Source organism: Anser brachyrhynchus, assembly GCF_964034855.1.
Source record: "Anser brachyrhynchus genome assembly, chromosome: 1".
Classification (NCBI taxonomy): domain Eukaryota; kingdom Metazoa; phylum Chordata; class Aves; order Anseriformes; family Anatidae; genus Anser; species Anser brachyrhynchus.
The window spans coordinates 707,763-733,412 of NC_137694.1; the positions used below are offsets into that span (position 1 = coordinate 707,763).

The window sequence follows — 25,650 nt, forward strand, 5'->3', positions numbered from 1 at the left end:
AGATGGGATGGGGGGGCGGTGGGAGCGGGGGGCTGGTGGGAGCCTCCGAGCGGGGCCCGGTGCTGCCCAGGGCAGTGCATCCAGTGCCCGTTCGTGCAGGGCTCCGTCGCGACATGACACGACACAACTCGTCACGACACGTCACGTCACGACACGACGGTGCTCACTCGCTCCCTGCCCTCACCCACGGCCGACACCCGCTGGCATCCCCCCGCCGCGTCCCGTGGGCACAGAAATCCCCGGCACCCGCTGGGAAGTCTCACGCTTTATTCTGCCCAAACCCGACGGGCTCTGGAGGACGCGGGGGGCCGGATCCGGCTGGGGGCACCGGGGGGCACCGGGGGGCACCGGCCTGGGCCGGGCAGGGGTCGTCCCGGTCCCCGCGGGTCCCAGGGGCAGCGACGCCGCGGCTGCAGCCCCTTGGCACACCCGACCATGGGCCCAGCGCTGTCACGCGCAGCTTGGCCAAAATTGTAGAGTTTGACCCCAGATTTTCTGGGCTAAGCTCCCACTCGGGGTCTGCAGTCTCGTTCCCACCCAGCCCCGTGGTTTGGGGCGCCTGGGGTGGGGGCAGCAAGGGGCCGGGAGCAGCACCCATGGGTGCCCCCCAACCCCTGGTGCTCGGGGGGGGCGCTGGGTGCTCCTGGGGACGGAGGGGGCCGTGGGAAGGATGCTGACGGGCAGATGAGGGCACTGCTGGCACGGGGGGGCTGCTCCCAGGGGGACGAGGGTGCTCGTGCAAGGGATGGGGCTGATGAGGGTGAGCGTGGGTGAGGGTGCCCGTGGTGGTGGGGATGGGGGCTGGCAGGAAGGAGAAGGGGTGCAGTCACGCCATGCCCCCCACCCTCTCCACAGAGGGCTGGATCTGTCCCGTGTGCGTCCCCCCCCACAGCGGGGCCGCATTGCCAGCAGGTTGGGGTCCCTCTGCTCCCTGGATTGGCACCAAGCCAGTGGCCACGGGTGGCCCTGGGCCCCCAGCACCTTGGTCACGGGGAGGACACGAGCCAGGGGGGCAGGCACGGCCCCAGGAGGGGGCTGCACGTCCCCATCACAGCGTGGGGTGTCTGGGAAACTTGGGGTCCCCTCGTGTCTGTGCTCCCCCCCCCCCCCAGTCCTGGTCCCCAGAGACCGCGGGGCCCTTCCCAGCCGTGCTCCGGGGGCACGGGGCTTGTCCCCAGGGCCTCAGCACCGCCCTGGGGCTGCACCAGGGCCTGGAGGGGGGCAGGAGGTGGGAGGGGAATGGGGACAGGAATGGGGTCAGGACAGGGACAGGAATGGGGTCAGGACAGGGACAGGAATGGGGTCAGGACAGGGACATCTCTCCATGCCCTGGAGCCCACCAGCACCTGGTCCCGGTCCCATCTTAGGGCTGTGAGCAGTAGGGGGGGGGGGGGGGGGGCACAGGGGGGAACAAGGAGGACAGGGCCTCAGGGGAAGGGGGGCAGCCTCCTCCCCAGGGAGGACATGACCCCACAGGCACCCTGTCCTCAGCCTTGGGAAGGGACCCAGGGCACTGAGCCCAACCTGGGACCCCTGCCAGGAGAAGGGGGCTGGGGGCAGCCCCATGCTGGGGGCAGCCAGGCTTGGGAGGGGCCCCGCGCTCTGCTCCTGTGGTCCCTGCGTGTCCCTGTCCTCAGCCCCTCCCTGCCCCGGGGACAGCAGGGACCCCCTGCCCGTGGCCCCCCAGCAGTGCCCACAAAGCCCCAGGTTTGGGCACAGCAGAGGGCAGGTTTGGGACAGGACGCGCCTGGGGGGGCCCCGTGTCACTGCGCATCCTGGGCAGGCGCAGGCGGTGCCCACAGTGGGGCTCCCCGCCATGGGGCTCCCCACCATGGGGCAGGCGAGCTGCTGAGTCAGGCAGGGGCAGGGCCAGGGCCAGGGGCTCGGCCCCGCGCTCTTGCACAAGGGCCGGCGCCCCTTGGACCTGCGGTCAACAGCCCCAGCGGCCGGGCCACCGCCAGGCGCCACGGGCCAGCAGCTCCGTGGTGACACTTGCTCGTCCCGCCTGGGCTCTCCGCGGGGACAAACCCACGTCACATCCCCACGGGGCCACCGCTGCCCTGCAGCCCCATCCCGGCTTGGCGCTGGGCTCAGCCCCGCATGGGGACCCCGGGCACCCCGCAGAAAGGCGCACACGAGCCCGGCAGCCTCTGGAAGTGCTTTAGTGGGAGCTCCTACGCGGGCCCAGGCAGTCTGGGGGGGGCGGCCGCCCTCACCCGTAGCTGTGGGGGCTGTTGGGGTTCATGGGGGACGAGTCCTGGCGGCCCGACTGTCCCATCAGCTGCCACAGGCGGTGGCTGAGGTTCTGCACCTGGCAGGTGCCCAGCACGCAGCCCACCCGCAGCAGCTGCGCGTGGTGCAGGCGGCCCCCGGCGTGCCGACGGCCCCGCCGTGAACCGGGCTGCCGGGGGGCGAGACGGGGGCCGTGCCGCGGGACGAGGCGCGCACCGTGCCGGTGTCCGTGCCGCGGGGTGAGCTTCGGGCTGTGCCGCGGGGCTGGCTGGGGTCCGTGCCGCGGGACGAGCTTCAGGCCGTGCCGGGGGGCTGGCCGGGGTCTGTGCCGCGGGATGAGCTTCGGGCCGTGCCGGGGGGTGAGCCTCGGGCCGTGCCGGGGGACGAGCTGTCTGCGCCGGGGGCCACCCGCGGGCTGCGGTGGAGCTGGGGGATACAGCCCAGGGTGGTCCCCATGGAGGGGGAATGGGGACGGGCGCTGCCGGGGCACCCGCAGCGAGGCCGGGGAGGGTCTCCGGTCCGGGGGCTCCCTGCAAGAGAGCAGCGTGGGGTGAGCAGGAGGGGGGCCGGCACTCGGCGGCGCACAGCCCCGGGCAGGGGGGGCTGCAGAGGGGCGCAGACCCCCGGGAGATCCGGCCCGCCTGGGGCACCCCGCGCCCTGCAGGGTGCCCTGGGTGGCCACATCCTGTAGAGGGCGTGCGGGGCCAGCGCTGGGTGGGTGCCGCAGGGCGGCCGAGCTCGCCCCTGGGGAGCGGGTGCTCGCAGAAGGGAGCCGGCTCTGCAGGCAGCAGCTGCCCCCCCCCAGTCAAGCCCCCTCCCCAGGGGGACCCCAGCCCCAGCCCCCGGGGCTCTTCTCCACCTCCTGCCCTGTGCCCCACGGGATTGGGGGGGGGGGATCCAAAGCACGGTGGTGCCGGCAGCCCCCAGCCCAGCTGCCCAGTGCCCCCCACCCGCCGTGCAGCCGGACCCCGACCCCAGCCCCGTGCCCACGCCGGGCCCCAGGGAGCTGCGTGGGGCCGGGAGGAGGCCGAGCAGGAGCAGCTACCTGCAGCCCCACACGTACCCGCGCCACGCCACAAGGGCTGGTGGGGAGGTGCCGCCAGCAGCCCGGCTGCGCCCGCAGGCTCCCAGCCTCCAAACCAGCAGCACTGGGATGAGCGCCCGTCGCCTCCCGGCCCCTCTCGTCCCGTCCCACAGGGCTCCCTGGGGACACGGGAGCCCACGTCCCACCACGGCCACCCCATGCCGTGGCCACTGCGCTATGTGAGCGTGGCCGGGAGCCCCACCACGAGCCCCCACCCAGCCCCACAAGCACTGACACCTCTGGGGCCGCGCTCTGCCCCACGGCTGTGCCGGGTCCCTGAGCCCACTGCCCAACTCCTCCGCAACCCCCACACCCCAGGGGCACTGCCTGCCCCAGCCTGGCGCTGGCACACACGGACACCCCGGCCCCCCTCCACCTTCCCACTCGTGGCTGTGACCGGTGAGCAGCAGCCCTGGCCTGGGGCCCAGCTCCAGGCACGGCACAGCCACGGGGCACCAAGGGGGCTGCATGCTGGCAGCTGAGCCCTTGCCCCCCAGCCCCCGGTGCTCATCCATCTGCTGCCCCCTCCCCATCGGCACCAGGCCCTGCCCCAGCCCAGCCCAGCCCCCTGCCCCGCAGGAACATGCGGCGGGGTGTGGGGGCAGTGGGGGGGATCGCACACCACGTGGCTGGGGGCACCCAGGGACTGTGGTGGGGATCCCCCCACACACACACCGGCACTGCCGGCACATGGGCACACGGCAGCACCGGCACTGCCCCTGCAGCCCGGCCTGAGCCCCCCACACCTTCCTGCGCCACCGGCACGGTGCCACGCACACACAGGGGCACGGCCACGCTGCAACCCCGCACGCACAGACACGGTGCAACCCCACGCACACGCAGCCGTCCCTGCAGGCACGTCCCCCTTCGCCCCTGTGAACACGCACACGCGTGCCGTGACCCCTGTACACACACAGGTACACCCACATGCCGGTGTGCATGCAGACATGCACGCACGCCCCAACCCCTGCACACAGCGGTGCACACATGTCCCGGCACGCACACGCGTCCGTGCGCTCTAACACCCATACCCACGTCCCGCAGTGCACACAGACGGGCGGTGACCCCGCGCACACGAGGTGCCCCCACCCCTGCTGGCACGCAGACCCCCACGACCTGGCACCCCCACACACACACTGTACCCCCTCTGCACGCACAGGCACGCTGCTCCCGGTGGGCACACGCAGCCCTGCACCACCCTGAGCCCACCAAGCCCCCCACTGCAGCTGGATGCGGCCGCACGGCGCTGCTGGCCCTGCACCACGGGGCCGGGGGCTCGTCCCGGCACGGCTCGTCTGGGTCGAGGCCGGACGCCGCTTGGCCACGAGCCCCGGGGAGCAGGGACAGAGGCCAAATTCCTGCAGCCCGGCAGGGACAGGAAGCACCGGCGGGGCAAGGCCTCGCGCTCGCCTGCCCCTTCCTCGGACGTGTTTACAGGAGGCAGCTGGTGCCCGGAAACCCCGGAGCCTTCCCGGCCGTGTGGGGCTTTCCCTGGCAGCGCTCATCCAGGCAGCCCCGCCGTGCCCCCAGCCCAAAAAGCCCCGTGCCGGGTTCCCGCAGGACGGCTGCGGAGTTCCCCGCCCGCCCCTGGCTTTGCCCCGGCGCATCCGGCAGTGCGTGGGATCGCTGCAGCTCTGCTCCCTGCCTGGTCCCCTGGGGCTTTGCGAGGCTCGCGGGCTCCCACTGACCCCTCCACAGCCTCTGCCTACTGGGTTGCAGCCTCCCCGGGCCCTTTCCATGCAGCTTCCAGCCCCGAGGTGAGCCCCCCCCACCGCTGCCTCTCACTGCTGCCCAACCCAACTCCCATGGCACCTGTGCGGAGCCAGCACCCATGCGAGGGCAGCCCCAGGACACCCACCCGCAGTGCCCCCGGCCCCAGGGATACCAGCACCAACGGCAGCCGTGCCGTGCCACCCCATGGCCGCGGCACCGGAGCCGCACGGAGCCCAGCGCAGGCTTCCCACGGAGCCGGGCGCAGCCCAAACCAGCTCCTCAAGCAGCAACATGCAGGCGCGCAGCCCGCGCGTGCACGCACACACGGCGCCGGCAGGAGCTTTAATCCCCTTCCCAGCTTCCTCCTTCGGCAGAAAGTTCTGACAAGAGATCCTGGCGCCGCACAGCCGCTGCTCGCGGACCCCGGCCGTCCTCACCCCCGTGTGCCCTGTCCGGCACACGCACACCCTGGCTCCTGGCACAGGCACCATCCGGCACGGCACGCACGGACACCTCGTCCTGCCCTTGCTCACACTTGGGCACGTGGACTCTGCCCGGCCCTTGCACACGCTCGCGCTCTGCCCAGGCTTTGGGCATGCACACACACAGACACACACAGACACACACAGACACACACAGACACACACAGACACACACAGACACACACAGACACACACAGACACACACAGACACACACAGACACACACAGACACACACAGACACACACAGACACCCCCCGGTACCGCTCTGGCCCCTGCGCCCTCCCGTCCCCCCTGTCCACATGCACAGCTCCGCGCAGCGATGCGCCCCATGCGTTAACCCTGGCCACGTCCCAGCCCCGTTCACCCATTTCACACCAGGGCAGGGTGCAGGGCTCCCGCAACACTTTGGGAACATCACGAAGGGATCATGTGGATCTGGGGGAGCCCCCAGCCTGCCGCCTCCGCACACCCCCAGGGGCTGTGTCTGAGCCCAGGGGACCCTGTGCCCAACCTGCTGCCCGCACAAGGGCGCTTCTGTGCGGGGCCGGGTGTCCCCTCCCTGCCCAGGACCACGTCCTGCAGCGGGGGCGTGCTGGTGGCAGGAGGCACAGCGGTGCCACCCGTGCTGGACCCCAAGGGAGCCAGGGAGAGCAACCGGGTCTGGAGCGGCCCCACGGGGAAGCGCTGGGTGGCAGGACGGGTGGGCACACGGTGCCTGGCGGGACAGACGGGTGCGGGGACGTGGCCCCTGCTGGCACCGGGTCAGCTGCAGTCAGGAGCAGAGCCCAGCAGCGCGGGGCAGGCGTGCGGGGCTGGGTCCGGTGCCAGACAGGTCCTGGGCAGGGGCTTAGGGCAGCAGGGCTCAGTCCTGGGCTGGGTCCTGAGCAGGGGGTCGGGATCGCGTCCCCCCGAGGGGCCGGGTGGGGGTGCTGGGCGCTGGCTCACCTGTGCTTGGGCGAGCGCCCCGCGGGCAGGGGCCGGCAGCCGGGCAGCTCCAGCAGACACAGCACCAAGCTGATGCAACCCAGCGCAAGCGGCGCCGGGGCTCTCATGGCGGGGCTGGGCCGGGGCAGCGGATCCGGGGCTGCAAGGAGAAGAGAAAAGCTCAGGGCTCGGCGCGGCACGGCTCGGCACGGCGGCAGCGAGCGGCTCCGGGACCCCAGCGCCGCAGCCCGGCTCTGCCCGCCCCGACCCGACCCGACCCGCCCCGAGCCGCTCCGCCCGGCCCGGCGCCCCCGGCGCCCTCCTGCCCCGGGTCCCCGGCGCCCCCCTCGAGCTGCCCCCCGGTGCCCCCCGGTACCCCCCGGTGCCCCCCTGCCCCCCGGCTGCTCCCGCCCCCGGTGCCCCCCTGCTGCCCCCGGTGCCGGGGCTCCCGCACGGCCCCGCCCGTACCTGGCTGCGGCCGGGCCGGGGGCGTGGGGGGGGCTCGGGGCCGGGGCCGGGGCCGGGGCCGGGGCCGGGTCGGGCCGGGCTCAGCCGCCGGCTGCGGGGTGCGCGGAGCGGGGTGCGCGGAGCGGGGTGCGCGGAGCGGGGTGCGGGTGCGCCGGGTGCGGGTGCGCCGGGTGCGGGTCCGTGCCGCCGCCGGCCGCGCTGCCCGAGCTGGCGCTGCCCGGCCCGGCCCAGGTTAAATATCGCTGGGCTCGGCGCGGCGAGGAGGAGCCGAGCGGCCGCGGGAGGAGCCACGGGGCGCGGGGCAGCCCGGCCCGGCCCGGCCCCGCTCCGCACCGTGCTCCCGGCCCGGCCCCGCACCGCCCCCGGCCCCGCTCCCCACGGTGCCCGCGGACCGGCCCCGGGCGCCGCCCGCCGGGACCCCCGGGCCGGGAGCGGGGCCGGGGCTGGCGGGGGTCTGGGGGGCTTGGAGGGGTTTGGGGGGGGTTGGGGGGCTTGGAGGGGTTTGGGGGGTTGGGGGGGATTGGGGCGGGTTGGGGGGGTTGGGGGGCTCCTCCCGCACCTGCGCCCCCTGCCCGGGGCCGGCCGGGCCGTGGCAGCGCTGCTGAAGCCCCGCCGAGCTGTGCCGAGCCGGGCCGGGCCCCGGAGCCGTGCCGGGCCCCGGAGCCGTGCCGAGCCCCGGAGCCGTGCCGAGCCCCGGAGCCATGCCGAGCCGTGCCCAGCCCCAGTCCCACGGGACAGACCCGAGCAAACCCCGCTGCGGGGCCGGGGCCGCATCCTGCCCCCCTGCCGGGCTGCACGGGGACGTTCGGTGCCCGGTGCGGCCAGCACCCAAACCCCTGCCCCACGGACCCCACGGACCCCACGGACCCCACGGACCCCACGAGCCCCACGGCCCCGTGCCACCACGGAGCCACCCCCAGCAGGGCCGGGGCTTCCCCAGCCCCCGAGCACCTCTCGGGGCCTTTTAACGCAACCCGGGGAGCAGCGAGCCCAGGCCATCCCCAGCTCCCCACCGTCCCCCGCTGCTCTGCCTCACCCCTGGCAGCCCTCGGCTGGGGGCCGTGGGGGTCTCCGGGCTCGGGGTGCTCGCAGGGCGGGAGATGCTCAGCCCCGGGGGTGCTCCCAGCCCCTCGCTGTCCCCTCGGGTTGCAGGAGGGGTTTGGGGACCGGGGGCTCGCTGCAGCCCCCAGGAGCAGGGAGGAAGTGGGGCAGCTTTGGGGACGAGGCCGGCTCAGAACCACACCGTGTCCAGTCAGGCAAGGGAAACGCAAAGCCAGGCCAAGAGGAGGGGGAGCAGGGGTGCAGGGCCCCCCCCATGCTCCAGGGCAGGGGCTCAGCGGGTCTGGGTGCCCGCAGTGCTCCCGCTGCCGAGCTGGGGCAGGGCGAGGAGCCCAGGCACCTCTGGGCTGCCCCGGCCGGGGTCTCGCCCCAAGGCGGGGTGCTGGTGCCCCCTCCGTGCCCCGCTCCCCCCTTGAGGCCTCCTGGTGCCGAGGGGCCGGGGCCCCGCGTGCTCCGAATCGCTCGGATTCTTCTGCATCATCAGGACACAAAGGCTTCAAACACCCGCGGCCAGTGCAGGAGGATTTGCAGCAGCACCTGATCATGTGTCGGCGGGGACGGGACGGGATGGGGACGGGACGGGACTGGGATGGGGCTGGGGACGGGGCACACGGTCCAGCCTGGAGGGTGTCGGGCGCCCAGGCAGCCCCTGCGGGGCAGAGCCGCGTCTGCAGCCCCCCGAGCAGAGCAGAGCAGAGCAGCCCCTGGCCCTGGGCGAGCAGCCGGCGCCGCGGCCCTGGGCTCTGCTGGCGTCTCCCCGGGGGATTTCTGTGGCACGCCGGATTCTTCCGCTTGTTTGTTGCTGGATTACTGCAGCGACGGAAAAACAGCAGGGAAACCGCACCGCAGGAGTGCAGCCAGGGGCCGGGGGCACGAGCACCCTGCCTGGCCCTGGTCCAGCCCCAGTGTGCCCTGTGAGGGGTGTCACCTGCATGGGATGTCCCCTGGATGTCCCCTGTGCGGGATGTCCCCTGCTGTCCCCAGGGCTGAGAGCAGCCCGGCCACCACCAGCCCAGCCCCGCCACCCCAAATCAAGCCCTGAGCTGCGCCGTGCCGGGGTGCTGCCTGGGGACACCCACGGCACCTCCCGTGCCCCCACACGGGCAGCGTCAGGGTGCCGGGGGCTGCAGTGCCTGCACGAGCCTGGACAGGAGAACAGGGCTGTGGGTGGCTCGCGTTTGTCCAACTCAGGTGGCTGGGGGGGGACAGTCCCAACTGCTCGGTCACCCCTCCCCATGCAGGGGGGGGAGCAGGAGGCCGGGGCTCTGCTGGGTGCCCCCTCGTGCCTTGGCTCGGCAGCTCCAGGTGCAGAAGGACCAGGACCAGGAGCAGGACCAGAAGCAGAACCAGGAGCAGCAGAAGCAGCAGGAGCAGGAGCAGCAGGAGCAGGACCAGGAGCAGGAGCAGCAGGAGCAGGACCAGGAGCAGGAGCAGCAGGAGCAGGACCAGGAGCAGGTCTCTCCAGCAGCCCTCGCCCCAGGCGTGTGCCCTGCCCCAGGGCACGCAGACAAGGCAGGGCTGAGCCGCAGCAGGGGCAGAGCCCGGCTCCCTGCCCGGCTCGGGGCAGCACAGCTCCTGGGGTGCTGGGAAGGCCCCGGTGCCCTGCTGTGCCTGATCCGACCCCCCCGGCCTGCAGCAGAGCTCACCGGCACCGCGGCTGCACCGGGGGCCTGGCGTGGTGACCCCCGCAGCGGGAGCCGCCAGAGCCCCGGCCCCCCGGCTGGTGGCTGGGGACAGGCAGCGCTTTCCCTCTGGGGGAGACACCTGGCGTCCAGCCACCAGAATCAATAGCTAAGTTTCAATTAGTTTAATTACCTCCTCAGCGCCTGGCAGGGGAGGGCAGGGAGCCGAGCGCAGCCAGCACAGACCGGAGCCCCGGGCCCGTGTCCCGCTGGGGTCAGAGCGCGCTTTGGGGGCGGGGGGGGAGCGGGGGGGCTGCACCCGCATGGCCAGCACCCGCTTGGGACAGGCACGGGGACAGGGACGGGGAGGGAAAGCAGCAGAGCCCCCCCATCCCTGGGGGGCTTCGTGGAGGCTCTGGTGCCCCCCTGCCCGAGCCCTGCCGTGCCCCTGCGTCCCCGGCACCTGCACCACGGCTCCCAGACCCCTCGGCAGGTGCCGGCGCTCCGGGAACCGAGACATCACCCGGGGACGTCGGAGCACAGCGCGGGGCCGCGGGGGCCGCCTGGGGCTGGGCACGGGGCGAGGGGCCGCAGCCGCAGAGCCCCCGCCCCGTCCAGCAGCACCGCGGCCGCGCGTGACGCAGGCGAGCAGGGAGGTGAACGCGGCTCTGCGACAGGCGCGGGAGCGGGCGGCACCCGGCCTGAATCAGCGCGCTCACACCGGGGCACCAGGGCCTTGGCGGGTGCTGTGCTGCGCCCCGGGGCGTGGAGGAGCCCCCGTCCTGCGGCTGAGCCCCTCCGGCACGGCTGAGCCCCCACGTTGCTGTGGAGCCCCCCAGGCCATGGCTGAGCCCCCACGTTGCTGCTGGTCCCCCCACACCACAGCAGAGTCCCCATACCACGACTGGCACCCCCACACCACAGCTGAGCCCCCCGGACCGTGGCTGAGCCCCCACATTGCTGTCGAGCCCCCCACACCACAGCAGAGCCCCCACACCATGGCTGGGACACCCACACCATGGCTGAGCCCCCCAGGCCGTGGCTGAGCCCCCATGTTGCTGCTGGGTCCCCCACACCACAGCAGAGTGCCCCAGGCCATGGCTGAGCCCCACACTGCTGCCGAGCCCCCCATACCACAGACGAGCCCCCACACCACAGCTGGGACCCCCACACCGAAAGGGTCACCCAACACGGACCCCAGCCCCCCAGCCCCCAGGCACTGCCCTGCCCACAGCACCACAGCTCCGCAGCAGGATCTGGCCCCCCACTCCCCCCCCAGCCCCAGCCCTGCTCCGTGTGGGCACCGAGCTCCGTCCAGCACCGAGCCCACGAGCGGCGGGTGCCCCCCTGCAGGCACCGGGCCCCCATCCTGCCCCTGGGAGCGAGGTGCTGAGCCCCGAGCCTGGGCAGGGCCTGGGCACGGGGACTTTGGAAAAACACCGTCTCCTGGCTCACCCTGGGGGTTTTAATCTGAAACAGAGCTGTGGGGGTACAGGAGGGTGTGCTGGGGGAGCCGCCCGGGCGGTGGTCGGCGCTGCCTCGGTGGCTGCACATCCCCGGGAGAGGGGAGAGACGCGTCTGTCCCCCAGGCCACCAAACACGGGGGTGTCCCCGGTGTCCCCACGGGCAGCCCACAGCCACGCAGCACCCAGGGGTGCCGCGATGCTGGGGGCCCGGCATCGACCCCACTGCTGCCACCGCAGCCCCGTGGGTTGGCAGGACCGGGACCCGCTCCAGTGGCCCCAAATCCCCCCGGCCCCGATCCCCCGGCCCCGGTGCCCCTGGCCGTGCTCCCTCCCTCTGCCCCCAGTCCGCGCTGTCCCCTGGGAACCGCTGGCACCCCCGCACGCCTTGCCCTCAGGCGCTTCAAAGCAGCTCAGCCTGATCTGCTCCCCCCAGCCCGACCTCCCCGCTCCCCTCATCCTGACCCCCCCATTGCCCCCAGCCCGACCTCCCCGCTCCCCTCATCCTGACCTCCCCATTGCCCCCACCCAGATTTCCCCGCTCCCCCCAGCCCCAGCTCCCCGCTCCCCCGCTGCCACCGCTCCAGCCCCACGTCCCCCCGTCGCCCTCCCTGCGCTGTGCCAGGCCCCGTGGGGACGGGGGGGGGACGAGGCTCCCGTAGCCCCCGGGCTGTGCCTGTCCGCAGCGCTGGGACGTGTGCCTGTGACAGCACCCACCCCTGCAGGGGGACAGGGGGACAGGGGGACAGGGGGACAGGGGGACACGGGGACATGGGGACAGGGGGACAGGGGGACAGGGGGATATGGGGACACAGGGACATGGGGACATGGGGACACGGGGACATGGGGACAGGGGGATATGGGGACACAGGGACATGGGGACATGGGGATATGGGGACAGGGGGATATGGGGACAGGGGGACAGGGGGACATGGGGATATGGGGATATGGGGATATGGGGACATGGGGACATGGGGACATGGGGATATGGGGATATGGGGATATGGGGACATGGGGACATGGGGACAGGGGGACATGGGGATATGGGGACATGGGGACATGGGGACAGGGGGATATGGGGACATGGGGATATGGGGATATGGGGACATGGGGACAGGGGGATATGGGGATATGGGGATATGGGGACATGGGGACAGGGGGACATGGGGACAGGGGGACATGGGGATATGGGGATATGGGGACATGGGGACATGGGGACATGGGGATATGGGGATATGGGGACATGGGGACATGGGGACATGGGGATATGGGGATATGGGGACATGGGGACATGGGGACAGGGGGACAGGGGGACACGGGGACACAGGAATATGGGGACGTGGGGACATGGGGACACAGGGACAGGGGGACAGGGGACAGGGCACATGGGGACACGGTGCTGGGGCTGGGGGCACCCAAACCCCAGGGCACCCCCGGACCCCTTCCCGGGGAGCTGCTGCTCGTCCCCGGACCCCCCCCGCTCCCCCCCCCCCGCGGAGCGCGCCCCCGGCCCCCGCCGCTGCCCCCGCCCCCGTCCCGGCCCCGCCCCCTCGGCCAGGCCCCGCCCCTCTCCCACCGGCGTGCCGGTGCCGCGCCCCCTCCCGTTGGCGGCGGCGCAGGCGCAGTGCGGGCGGGCCGGGCCGGGCGGCGCGCGGCGCCAAGATGGCGGCGGTCGGGGCGGCGCGCGGGCGGGCGGCGGCGGCGGCGGCGGCGGGAGCGGGGCTGTGAGCGCGGCGCCTCCCCCGGCCCGGCCCGGCCCGGCCCGGCCCGGCCCGCCGCCATGGCCCGCCTCGCCGACTACTTCGTCCTCGTGGGCTACGACGCGGACAAGCGCGGTGAGCCGGGGCCGCCGCTGTCAGCCGCCGCCGCCGCGGGGGAGGGGCGCGGGCGGCGCCGGGCCGGGGGGGACCGGGGGGACCGGGGGGGGCTGGGGGGAGCCGGGCACGGCGGGGGGGTGCGGCGGGGGGGGGGGCCGCGGCCCGGCGACGTGGCGGGGCGGCGGGGCGGGACCGCGGCCGGTACCGGGGCCGGGCCCGGGGGCGGCTCCCGGAGCTCCCCGGAGCGGGTCCCGGGGGGGGGGCGGGCACCGGGAGCCCCCCCGGGGCAGGGCCGGGGCCGTGCCGCTGCCCGGAGCCGCTGCCCCGAGCCCCCCGCCCGCAGCCCCCCGCCGGTACCGCCGCCGGGGCCGGGCTCTGCCAGGCCCAGCCGCGGCCCCGTTCGCACCCCGCGGGCCCCGAGGCCGCCGGGGCAGGGTCCTGGCGCTCCCCTGGCGCTGGGGGGACCCGTTCTGCCCGGTGCTGGCCCCGCAGGGAGCTGGGGGCCCGGTGAGACCCGGCTGCACGGGCGCTTGGAGCACCGGGCACCGGCACCCCCCGACCTGCCGGCGTCCCGCCCGCCCCGCCGGTGGGGAGCAGCGGCCCTTGGGGCACCCGGTGTGGGGCCGCCCGGCTGCGGGGCGGCACCGGGAGCGCGGCCTCGGGAGCGACGCTGGGCCGGGGCCGGCCGAGAGCTCCGGTGCGTTCTGAGCAGAACCGGTGCCGTGGCGGTTCTGCCTCGTTACCGTCTGCGTTGGGATCCCCGGCCCCGCGGCATCCCCTGGCGTGGCGGAGGGCTGGGGGAGATGCGTCGCCGCGGCCACCCCCGGGCTGGACTTGTGTGCCGCGGGGACCGGTGTGCCACGGGGACTGGTGTGCCATGAGACCCGCAGAGGACCAGGAAGGCCGGGACAGCGGCGTGTGGCTGTGCTGTCTCTGGCCGCTTTGAGCCCTGCCGTTCCTCCCCCTGCGCCGCTTCGCACATCCCGGCCTCCCTGGCGGGGTGCTGGCAGCGGGCGGCGGTGCCTGCTGGTAGCGGCGGCCGTCCCGTCCGGCCGTGCTGTGGGACAGGCCCCAGTCGCAGCCATCCGCTCCTCGCCCCCCGTTCTGGAAAGCGGCGTTTCAGAAGGGAGAAATGAGCGCCGTGAGTCTTCGTGGTGCCGGCCGGGACTTGCCTGGGGAAGTTCTGCAGCCGAGGGTTGTTTTCAGCGGGGCGTCAGAAAGGAGACGTTGCAGTTAACGAGCGGTAGTCCTCTGACCTAAACATCCACTGTTTGGTTTTAAATCCCATCCGCAGGCTACAGCACCGCGCCGCGCTTGCTCGTGTTTGTGCCGGTACAGATCTTGGCGCAGCACCCAGCCTTGGCCTGAAACCCACCGGCAGCTCCCGGTGGGGCGAGGCGCCCCCGGCCCAGGAGCAGCAGTGGGTGCCGTGCCGCGAGCGCTGCTCCCGGCGGGGAGCGGCCAGTCCCCGGTCGCTGTGATTAGTGCCATAGGGGAAGGCTGCGGGATGCTTCCTGCTCACACCCGGCCGAGCGGAGCCGCTGGTGCAGCGGGGCCGGAGGTGCACAGGGCCCCGCGTCCCCACGGGGCTTGGGGTCCTCAGGCACTGCCCCCGCGGGCGGCTTCGTGGCCGGGCTGGCTGTCCCCGACGGCGCGAGGCTGCTGTGTGCTCCGCATCACGCAGGGCAGGCCTGCTTTCTGCCGGTGGCTGCTGGTGCAGCCTGAGCGTCGCCCTGGGCACAGGGAATTGGACGTCAGGACGGACAGACGGACAGCTGTCTTGCAGAGCTGCGCGGTGAAGAGGGGGGAGCCTCCGGGATGCAACAAGGAGCCTCCACCGCGGGGCCTGGGTGTTGTGCTCCTGGGGCTGCACTGAAGGCGACCCCGGCCGGGCGCTCGTGTGCCCTTGGCCAGGGGGTGGGACCAACGCGGGTGGGGGACCGACGCGGGTGGCACCTTGCGAACACCAGCCCCGCCGGTGGCAGCAGGGCAGGCAGCTCTCCCAGCCCGGCCTGCGAGCCCCAGGCGCTCCCCCTCGCAGCACGGCGGGCGGTTTGGAGCAAGCTGTGTGTCAGAGGGACCTGAGGAGCCCTCGAGAGGAGCCCCGGGGATCCGCCCGCTACGGAAGCGCAGGCTGAGCGGTATCTTCGTGACCCCTTATCTGATTCCGGGGGCCGTGGGGGCAATACGTGCCATTGCGGTGCCGATCTCCCGCAGCAGCTCCCCGAAGGGAGCTTAGGCGGTGCTGGAGGCAGGGCGCACCGCTCGCTGCCACTGACTCATTGCCCTACAGGTCCGGGCGGTCTCGGCAGGGCTGCAGCCTGCGCGGCACCTCCCCGCAGCCCCGGCTAACCGGTGCCAGTGCCAGCAGGGGAGCCGGTGCGGGGGGCTCCGGGGGTCCCGCTGTGGCACAGGGGGGCCCTTGAGCAGGCGGGGAAGGGGCTCGGCTCTGCCTGCGAGGCCTCAGTGCGCCGATGGGGTTGGCGGTCAGGCGGGGGCAGGTTGGCGGCTGGGGGCAGCGAAGGGGAGCCCCGCGGGATGCGGTACCCCGGCGGCTCTGCCGTCCCTGGGCACAGCTCCTCGCGCCTTCGTGGCAGCAAAACCGAAAGCAAGCGAAGGCGCCTGCGGGGGCCGGGGAGAGGCAGGAAGTGGGGCTGGCGGGGGTGCCGCGGGGGAGCCCGGCGTGGCCCCGCGGGTTACGGCTGGCGTCTCGGGGCGGCGGGGAGCGGCACGCTGCGAAGGGCTCGGCCTCCCCGGCACGCACCGTGCGGGGTCGCGGCGGCCTGCCCGGGGTTGGAGCTGTCCTGCTGGGGCTAGAGAAAACGGGTCGTTAGCTCCGATAGAAGCCAAGGGTCGTTAACTGTGACAGAAGCTGTCCGACCGGGGAAGGGCCTTGTCAGAGTTTCTGGGTGTGCACCAGGCACGGGTCTGGCCGCCTTCCCCTCCGGGCTGCGATGCTGAGCCACGGGGCCACACCGAGCCGTGGGATCGTGCCCCACAGCACACACGGGCCTCTCACCGGCTGCGTGCGCTCAGGAGAGGGGCTGCATCCTGCGGGGGCTGCGCGCGGAGCCAGCGCCCCAGCTGAGGGAACGGCCCCGTTCATCCGCGAGCGCTGGTCCCGTCCTGCCCCGATGACTCCTGTTACCCTCTAGCTGCCTGTTCGCAGGTCGCCGGGCGCTCGCGGCGCTGCGGATGAGGAGGAATGGCCGCGCTGCGGGGCCGGGCCTTCTGGCTGCTTGCTGCCCCCCGGGGCCGGGAGGTTTCGCTCCGTCCCCTGTGGCCTGCGCGGGGCCGGATCTCGGGCAGAGCAGCGCAGCCTCAGGACGTGCCGAGCGCTGCCGAGGGCTCTCTTTGGGGTTTCTTTGGGATTTCTGTACGGAGCAGTGAGCGAGCCGCGGCCCCTTCCCTGTGGGGGGCTGGAAAACAACAATAAAATCGGGGGGTTTAGGAAACGCGCTTCAGAATGAGCCATTGTGAGCGCGCTGCTGTCTCTGGCTGTGTCCAAATTTGCAGCTGCCCTTCGGAGCCTCCTGCCCTCACGCCCTCCGTATGCAGCGCTTCTCGTCGGGCTGTTCTGTGCTTTGTTTGTGGCGAGATCTTCAGCTGTTGCGGCAGGAAAGCAGAGTTCTGGTTTGGGACTTGGCAGCGGAGCGGAAAAAAATCTTCACTTAAAGGCCCGACTGTGGCGCGGAGCTGCTGGAGGGTGCGCGCTCGTTCCTGTCTGCGCTAGCAGTTTTTCTCCCTGGTTCTGCAGGCTGCTCGGAGCGCTCCGTTAGCTCTTGCCTGCACCTGAAATGTCCCGTGTCGTTCTCCTTCGCAAAAGTCACTCCGGAGGAGGCGTGCTGGGCCGTCGGTGCGAAGGCCGGGAGGAGGACGTGCAGCCTGGTGCAGGAGAGGCTGACGGCAACCTGCCGCGTCCCACCGTGCGGGCACCGGGGAGCCCACCGGGCTCCTGCTGCCGGCGCGTCCGCGCCGTGCCCCTGGGGGAGGTGCCGCCCGTGGCAGCAGACGGACGCTGTGCTCCGCTCCTCGGTGCGCGGCCCCGTCCGAGCGACTCACCGCCTCGGCCCCGCTCGCTCAGCGCCACGCACGCACAGCTGGCGCCATCCCCGTGCGCCGAGCCGCCTCCCGCGGGTGCTGGCGGCGAGCTCGCTCCCCGCACAGACATTTGGGGGGGCACCGCGGGAGCAGAGGACGTGATCCGTGCGTGCGGGGCTGTGCCTGCCGTCCGGCTGTGCTCCGGCTGCCGGGAGCGGGGGCGTCTCCACGCGGGGGTCGGCCCCGTGCAGGGGTGTCCCAGCCGTGCTGGGAACCGCGACGCCTCCGTCCCCTGTGCTGGGCTCGCCTCGGTCTCTGTGGCTGGACTCGTCCTGGAGGAGGCGCTCTGGGCGCTGTGGGTGGGAGCGCGGCGAGGCGGGCGCCTGGCAGCCTCTGTGCCCCTCAGCTCAGCGGGGGCTCGGGGCAGCCCTCAGCCAGCAGCGGCTCCCATGGGCAGCCGGGCGCTCTCTGGCACCGGGCTCGGCGCTGCCCCTTCCCGGAGGTGCTCGTGGCAGCGGGGCGAGGGGGGGATGCGCCCCTCCGCCTGCCCTCGGGAGGCCCCCCCGCAGCACCGCGTCCAGCTCTGGGCCCCGCACCAGGACACGGAGCTGCTGGAGCGGGGCCAGGGGCAGCTGCGAGGATGCTCGGGGCGGGAGCAGCTCCGCGGGGCCGGCTGGGGGCTGGGGGCGTTGGGCCTGGGGGTGAGAAGTTCCCGGGGGGGGCCTCGCAGCGGGCTCACAGCCTCCAAGGGGGGGGCTACGGCTGGGGAGGGGCTTTTTACCAGGGCACGTGGTGATGGGACACAGCGTAAGGGCTTTAGAGTAACAGAGGGCAGGCTGAGATCGGGTATAAGGAAGAGGCTCTTTACTGCGAGGGCCTGGTGCAGGCTGCCCCGAGGAGCTGGGGGTGCCCCGTCCCTGGGGGGCCCAAGGCCGGGCTGGGGGCAGCGGGAGCTGGAGGAGAGGTCGTGCCCATGGTGGGGGTCAGAACCAGAGGGGCTTTGAGGTCCCTGCCGACGCAGCCTGTCGTAGGGCGCGTTCTGTGTTTCTGCTCCTGCGGATCAGAAGGGAGAAGTCCTGCGGTCGCCCCGGTGGTGGTGAGGCAGCAGGCGGGGGGAGCCGCGCGGTGCTGGGCGGGCTCCGTTCCCCCTGTGCCACCCGTCCCCGCCCCGGGCTGGCACCGCGCTGTGAACGCTCTCGCCGCCCCGGCGCTGAAGCCGCAGCCTGGCCTCTGCCGTGGGCGCTGCGCAGTGCCCGTGGCGGGGCTTCAGCCGTGGCCCCGGGGCATCGCCCACCCGGCGACGCTCTGAAATCGCCTCGAACGGCGCGAGAAGCATCTGGGGGTGAAACTTTCCACCGGCCCACCTCTGCAGCTGGTAACCCTGCGGCGTCCCTGGGGGCGGCATGGAAAGCTCAGCCCCGCCGCGGGCGGCCCTCCTGCCTCGTGGGGCGCCGTGTGTGGCCCCGGTGGGAGCGGCTTGGGCCCCGCAGCGATGCCTGTGCCGGACAGCCGCGTGTGTGCCAGCCTCAGCCCTCTGCGTAGCCGTGTGTGCCTCAGCCCTCTGCGTAGTCGTGTGTGCCTCAGCCCTCTGCGTAGCCGTGTGTGCCTCAGCCCTCTGCATAGCCGTGTGCCAGCCTCAGCCCTCCATCCCGCCCAGCCCTGCTCACCGGGAGCCTCCCGCGGGGCTGGGCTGGAGCCCCGTCCCGTCCCGTCCCGAGCTGCCATCCCCGTGTGTCACCGTTTGGGCAGAGCGGGTGAGCGTGAGGAGGAAGCACCGATTTGAAACATACGCTGTAACCAGATTCCTTCACTGTTAGTAATATTTTGTTCGCTGCCAGTGAGAATTTTGCAAATTCTTTAAAATTTCTCTCATTTCAGCGTGTGTTTGCCTCAGCTCGGGCCGGAATCTGAAGGCTTTGTTCCCGGCCGGTTTTATTTCCCGGTTCCTGGCCCTGCGATGCCAGATATGAAAAGCAGCTGCGGTTCTGTAGATGCTGAAAGCAAACAAACACAGGGAAGGCTCGGCCGCAGCAGGGACGTGCCCTGGCCTTTGCCCAGTGGCTCTGCTGGTGCCTCGCGGGAGCCCCGGCCGCGGGGTGGGAAGGAGGCGGCGCAGAGGAGCCTTGTGGCACAGTGGTCCCGCGGGCACGGCCGGGGCCTCCTCCTGTCCACGTCTGCTGTGACTGCGGCATGAAGCCTCGCGGGCCGGGCTGCTTCGCCCTCGGAGGCTGCGATGTGCCGGGTGCCCCGTGACATTGCACCAGGTACTGGGACCGCCACGGGGCAGGGATCATCCTGCTTCAGGAACATGTCCTTCAGATACCCGGAGCGTGTGACTCCCTGCCGGCTTTGCAGCAGAAGGAGCCGAGGCGCACAGGGCCTGCCCGAGGTGGCCGGGGTCACCAGCGAGGGGGCGGCCGGCGTGCCAGAGGGCTCCCTGTGAGCACGGGCACACCGAGGAGCAGAGGCCCTTTCCTCGTGCTGATTCCAGTCCCCTCTTTGTTTATGGCGTGGCTCAGAAGCGGCCACGTGTCAGTGTGCAGGAACAGCCCGCGTATTTGGCAGCTGCCGATGCCTCGTCGCTGCGATTTGGATAGTCCTGCCTGCTATTTTTGGTTTTTTTTCTTCTGACTGCTTTTTTGATCAAAATGGTGCAGCAGGGTGTTTTTTTGGGGAGGAAGAATTGAAGCTGTTTATCAGACACATTTGTGTTGTGGGTAGCCGTAGGAAGTGGAGCAGAAACGAGTCAGGCTGATCGCCTCGGCGCTACGTCACCTTCCTCTCCGAACCGTGCCGATGGCCCAGATAAGCGCGCCTTCGCTCCGGCTGAGTCACGGCCCTGCCGCGGGGAGGAGGCGATGCTGCGGCGCTGCCCCCTCGCCCTGCCCGACTTGGGCGGCTTCTGGGTTCGCCCGGCGCGGGGCGTCCCGAGGGGGCTCCGCTTGGGTGCTCGCTGCATCCCTCGCTCTTCTGCAGCGGGCGACGGCCTCCGGTGCCGTGTTAGGGACCTTGCCCAGCGTTTGCTTTGCTGCGGGTTTCGGTACCTGTGGCCAGGCATCTCGTGCTCTGAGAACGGCGGTGTGTGTCTGTTAATTGACACCTGGGGAAGTCGGTGCTGAATTAGGTGCGAGCCCCGGCCGGGGGGTTTGGGCGCGCTGGGTACGCGGAGGCCCTGTGCCAGGGCCAGGTGCCCGCTCGGCAGCGTGCAGCGGGACAGCGGCGGGTCCCGGTGCGGTGCTCCCCGCGTCCAGCCCTTCCCCGCTGCGGGGGCTGCCCCCTGCCGCCCCCCAGCGCCGCGGCTCCCGCGCCGCCTGCGGCAGGAGCGCAGGAGCTGGAGCCGGGGCGGGCGCAGCTGCGGGCAGGGGGACGCTGCCGGGCGCTCGCCTGGGACACAGCATCTCTGTTCGGCGCTGAATAGGACGCGGTCGGAGGACAATTGTTTGCTTCAGCTCCTTCTGGAGGAGCGGCTGTGGTGGCAGCAGGGGTATCGGCGAGGGGCTGCGTCATCGGTTTTATTTAGCAGTGAGCGAAGCCGCGGTGCTCGTGGGTTCGTGCATCGCTTGGCATGCGCGGGTGGATGCGAGCGAGAAAGCGGCGCTCTTCGGTGGCGCTGGACTTTGTCAGCTGGCATGGCAGGGGCTGCTGCGAAAAGCCAGGTGATTAGAAACGAGGGGAGATAAGCTCCCGGAGGAGATCAATGTGAACTTAGCAGGCCTATTTAGGAAGGAGGTCAGGCAGCGTGCACAGTGCCGTACGGCGTACCAAAGATAGGCTGCTCCAATTTACTTCCTAACGAGCAGAGTGAGCCCCCTGGCAAAGAGAAGCACTGATTTATACAGTAGTTATCTGTAGGGGTGACTCCGATGGGCTACCAGTGGCTTGGAGGTCTGTGGGTGAGAGCGCGGGCGTTAGGACAACGTCGCTTCGGATGCGGGCGCTGCTTCACCACGTAGGTCAGCGCCCGTCGGCAGAGGCAGCTCGGGAAGCTCCCGTGTGGGCAGTGCTGGCTGAAATGGGTCCCGCGTGTGCACGTATCCCTGCGCTCTGTCCGTGTTGGAGATTGAACTTGGGCACCCATTCCTAGTGTGATGGCTCCTGTTAGTTGGCTCCGTTCGAGATGTCAAATTGGATAAGCAAATCTCGGCCTCGTTGCTTGGGAGCCGCAGCGAGGCTGGCGGTGTGGTTAAAGCCCAGATTAGCGAAGCGGCACGGGCTGCGATAACCGGGAGTCAGCGGAGTCTGCTGCTGGCTGCCCGGGGGCACGGCAGCGCTTTTTTTCCCCTAGAAGGCGAGGAGCGGCCCCGCACGGCTCCGTCTGAGGGGCAGGAGCAGCCCCAGCAGATGCGTGTCGGCAGCGGCCGTCTGTGAGCCGGGGGCCGGGCGTCCCTGCGGCACGGGCACGTGGATGGGCGGTGGGAGCCGGGGGCCGAAGGGCTGCGGGCAGCCGGTTACACAGAACCACGCTGGGGGAGTTGGGCGGTAAGGTGCAACTGCAGCAGGTCCTGGTAGCGTTAATTATGGCCTTCCCTAATGAGCTGGGGCAGGACCGCCTGTTGTTAGCGTTCCCAACCGATGCACAGTCGGGACGAGGGAGCTGCTGGCACCTTACGGCGCAGAAGCGACTTGTGGAGCCGCTCAGCGCCTCGTGCCCCTGCACTGAGCGCCCAACTTCCCTGCCGTGCCCCCAGGGCCTCCCCGGGGGCCCTCGCCGGGCGCAGGACGTGTGGGCGCGGGGAGGTGTGGTGAGGAGGCGGAAGCGCAGGGAGGCACCGAGGTGAGAGGCACCTGCGAGGGTCCGGGCGGCGGTGGTGCCCTGCAACCCGGTGTGGTTAACGGGGCGCCGGGCTGAAACCCGGGGGTCCGTGCCTGTCAGCCCCGCTGAAGCGTGGCCGTGCTGGGCCTCCTTCCCGGCCTCCTTCCCGGCCGCCTCGTTGCGCAGAGGAGCTTGGACAGAAGAGGGCTGCTCCAGCAGGCAGCTTCCATCGCCTGCGTCGGTGCCGCTGCCTCGGCAGCGCAGGTATTTTGTTACCCAGCGGAACGCCGGCGTGCTGGAGCTGCTTGTTGGGCTTGGAGGCGCTCGAGGGGCTTGGCCTTTGTCTTTGGGGCTGCGTGCGGTCCTGCTTAGAGCCACCAGAAGGCCGTTCCCGTGCGGGCTGAGCCTTCGCTCAAGCTGCCGGCCCCAGGCCGAGCCGCTGCGGGTGTCGTCACTGCCGTGCTGCTTCTCCGGCTCGGCAGCCACTGGGGCGGCGCGGCGCTTCCCAGGGGCTTCACGTGGGGTGTCCCCACCGCCTCCCTCACCCGTGTCCCTCTGCCCCGTCCTCCTCTGGTAGGGAGGTGGGCTGGAAGCGGTGGCAGAGCCGCGGAAGGGAAGGTTTCTTTCCTTGAAGCCTCCCGGGAACGCACCGGGGAGCTGATGCACTTGTTCTGCGGACGCTGCTCGTCCGCCCGTGTCTGCTGCTGCCTGGTCCGGGCGGCTCGTTAAGGTAATTGCACGGTGGTTGTGAATCAGCGGAGCAGCTCTGTTCCTAACAGTGTATTTAGAGCGAGTTGGGAACAAAAAGCAATGGAGGCCTTAGGGGAGATTTTTTCATTCTCCAGCTGTCGGGTAACTCCTGTCTGATTTGAGTTACCGCATGCGTTTTTAATTTTCCAGGCCGTCGTGGTGCCGTTTTCCTTGACAGCTCGGCGTGATGAGTTGTCTCTGAGTGGAAAAGGACCCAGTCCCGCCTGGCGATTTCCTCGAAGACTCTCTGTAAAGCAGAGCCGGGCAGGAGCAGCCAGCGTGCCCGGGCTGGAGAGACGCGCAGCGAGCAGCGGCGCTGCCAGCGCGGAGCCGTGACCTGCGCAGCTCCTGCAGCTGCTCTCGGGGGAATTCCTGCTGCTGCTTCAGTGAATTGCGCTGCGTGTTCTGCCTCGGGTTTCAGGCTCTCCAAGCTTCCCTCAGCTGCCTTGACCGTGCTCTGGTTTTGCTCTTTATTTTCCTCTCTGTTTGGACTGGTTTTTTGGCCGTTTGGAGGTTTCCTTGCTCGTTTCACATAATTGCCTTTATCCTTGCTGTTGTAACCTTACTGTCGTCTTGTACATCCCTGTTTGGTTTTTTTACTCTAAGTGCTGGCAATTGAGGCCGCGTTAACAGTTAACGAAGCAGGGAAAGGGGATGTTGATTCTTCTCTATAGACCTCAAGTTTTCTCGGCACCTCTCACTTTATAGAACTGCCTCTCAAAAATGTTGCTTCTCAGGGAAATTCCTCGCCGTTGAGGATGTCAGGGTGATCGCGTTGGATGTTTTTAAAACTGATGCACCTACTCAAGGTTTGTCCCATTTTTAGGCTCGTGTCTCTTCTGAACGAGCCATCCCAAGGGCCGGCCGGGATTGCTGCTTGAGCCAGTCCCTTCGGGGAGTTCACCTGTGGCTGGTTCTGGCGCCGTGTCGCTGCAGCGCGTGGGAGCTTCATCGCCACCTGCAGCCTCCCCGTTTAATTTGATGGCCAGGGGCAGCCTGGAGTGGGAGAAAAGCAAGGTGTGAGCTCCGAGAGCCCCTCTGCTTGGGGCCGCAGCCGTGGGCAGGTTGGTGGCAGGGCCGTGCTCTGTGGACGTGCCCGCCGCCCCCCGGCGGGGTGCCCACTTCGCTGCTTCCGTCACCTCCGTGTGGCGCGGCCGGCTCCAGCCCCATGTCCCCGCGGTGGAGGCGTTGGTGAGGCGGTGCCAGCCCCCCTCCTGCCCCGCCGTCCCACCTCCTCGGTCCGGGGACTCGCTCAGTTTGAGCCTCTGAGGGAGGAAGGAGTCTGGGTTCGAGGCCGTGGGGTGGCCAGGCTGACAGTCGCCTCCTGAAGCAGCGTCACGGAGATGTTCCCGCTGAGTATCGGCGATGCTGCTGACGGTAACGCCGCTGTCCTGGCAGGGCGCAGAGCGACGCTGCCGGGCTTGGGGATTTTGCAGCACTGCAGAGCACAAGGAAGGGCTGGCCGGGGCCCCGATGCCTCCGGGACCTGAGGCTGCGCCAGGCCGCTGCGAGAACAAATGAAACAAACCCCAGAGAACCGAATTTTTGGCAAGAGTGGACGGAGGGTTGTGAAACTCCAGAGGCAGGCAGCTATCACCTTACTCGCAGGTGCGGTAAGGGGTACAATAGTAAGGTTATTCAGACCATATATAACCAGCGGGAAAGCTGAGCAGACCTCCCCGAAACAAGGTCATAACCTCCACCTCTTCATGGTCTTGGCCTTTCCACAGAAGGTTTTGCCCACGGAAAAGTAGCTGCATTTTCTCAAAGGCCCTTCAAAAGCATCTGTGGGCATATCTTGGCCCTGTCTCCTGGATGTGAAGCGCCTCGGTGGCATCAGGCCAGGAAGGATAAGCGCGCTCTGTCATCTGGCGCTGCCTCAGCACGCTAGGCTGAATAGGCGGCACTGCGAGCGCCGTCCCTGCAGGAGTGGAAACGCCGCAGGCTTCTGCAGGGGAGTCACGAGACAGGCGTTCCGTGAACGCGCAGGGGCTGCGGTCCCTCTGAATCACTCGTTGGAGAAGGAAATCTCTTCCCGGTGGGAAGTGCCGTGGAAGGCCGGGGCTCAGTCACGGACCAGCCGACGGCCCCGGGGCCCTGCCGGGCACCGGGAGAGGAGCAGCGGCGGCACGGCGGGCTGCGGCGCGCGCGGGACCAGCGGTGCTCCTGCGGCCTTCGTGCTGGGACCCTGGGAGCTGCCGCCCTCGTCCGTGGCTCGTGATTTTGGCTGTCTGCGAATCCGCAGAGAGCAAGAAGTAAAAATCGTGGGGATAAAGGTCTCGCCAGCGTGCATGGGGAAGCGCGCTCTTCTCGTCCCAGTCGGATGGTGGCCGGGTGTCCTGACGTGGTGCGGGGCTGGGTGGTGCCTGGGGAGGGGAGCTCGGTTCGGGGGACGAGGGGCTGGCTGTGGCCACGGTCCAGCGGGAGCGCTGGGTGTTGCTCAAGGACGGTGGCCCTGTGCAGTTTTTTAAAAAACAAACAAACGAAAAGCCAAGCAGACCAGCCCCGCCTCTCCGCGCAGCTGCCACAGCTTTTGTCCTACTTTTGCCATGGGAAGGAGCCGCATCCTCGGCTCTGAGGGCTGATTGCAGGACCTGGGGCCGTCCTGCTCGCAGTCTGAGCGGGAGCGTGGGGGACCTGCAGCACTCCCTCCAAACGGAGGATTGTCCTCAGAGCTTTGCCATTGCTTTCCTCCGTGGACAACTCTTGCTGTCCATCTCCAAACCGTTACTTGCGACATTCTCTCCCCTCACCGCTGTGGGACCCTCAGCCCCGCTCCCCTCCTCAGGCTCCGTCGGGTGTCAGTGCGGTGCCTGGGCAGCAGCCGCAGGTCCCCGCGGTCTGGGGGGCGCACGGGGAGCTGGCCGGGGTCTGCAGGCCGGTGCTGCCTGTGCCGGGCTTCGCTGCAGAAGATGGAAGCGATTGTAATGCGAACATGGGACGTGTGCCACTGGGGAGCAGAGCACGGAGGGAGCAGGGAGCCGTTCCTGGGGACGGCAGGTTTGTCCTGGCGGTGGCAGCCGGTCCGCCCCGCGGAGCTGTCTGCGCGTGGGCACGGCAGGGCGAGACCCACCCGGGGGGAGCGGAGACCTGGGAAGGCGGTGTGTGAAGGTCAAGGGTGGTCCTACCCCCTGCGTGGTGGGGACCGGTGCCCGCACCCCCTATCCCTGCTCTGTTCCCTGTACCCGTGGAATAGCACCGCCGAGGTTCTCGAGTAGCTCTTTGCCCTTGGAAGGCACGCC

At 70.6% G+C, this 25,650-nt stretch overlaps 2 protein-coding genes across 6 annotated transcripts in view; one reads left to right on the forward strand and one right to left on the reverse strand.

The window, feature by feature from the left end:
* Window positions 1-253: 253 nt before the first annotated feature.
* On the reverse strand, window positions 254-7,028 carry ADM2 (adrenomedullin 2). Its single transcript, XM_080596749.1, has 3 exons — window positions 6,904-7,028; window positions 6,457-6,595; window positions 254-2,762 (listed from the first exon to the last, which is right to left on the reverse strand). The coding sequence occupies exons 2-3, from the start codon at window positions 6,561-6,563 to the stop codon at window positions 2,213-2,215; spliced, it is 657 nt and encodes a 218-aa protein (XP_080452875.1). The 5' UTR covers window positions 6,564-6,595; window positions 6,904-7,028; the 3' UTR covers window positions 254-2,212.
* A 5,685-nt stretch (window positions 7,029-12,713) lies between these two features.
* The window catches only part of SBF1 (SET binding factor 1), a 73,463-nt gene continuing 60,526 nt past the window's right edge, over window positions 12,714-25,650 (forward strand). For 4 of the 5 annotated variants that reach the window (XM_080577549.1, XM_080577540.1, XM_080577541.1 and 1 more), the window contains exon 1: window positions 12,714-12,882. In XM_080577549.1, the coding sequence (XP_080433675.1) occupies window positions 12,828-12,882 (55 nt within the window). In that variant the 5' untranslated portion in view covers window positions 12,714-12,827. Of the gene's footprint in view, window positions 12,883-18,998; window positions 19,170-25,650 lie in introns of those variants that run through there. The other variant, XM_080577550.1, reaches the window with a different exon arrangement.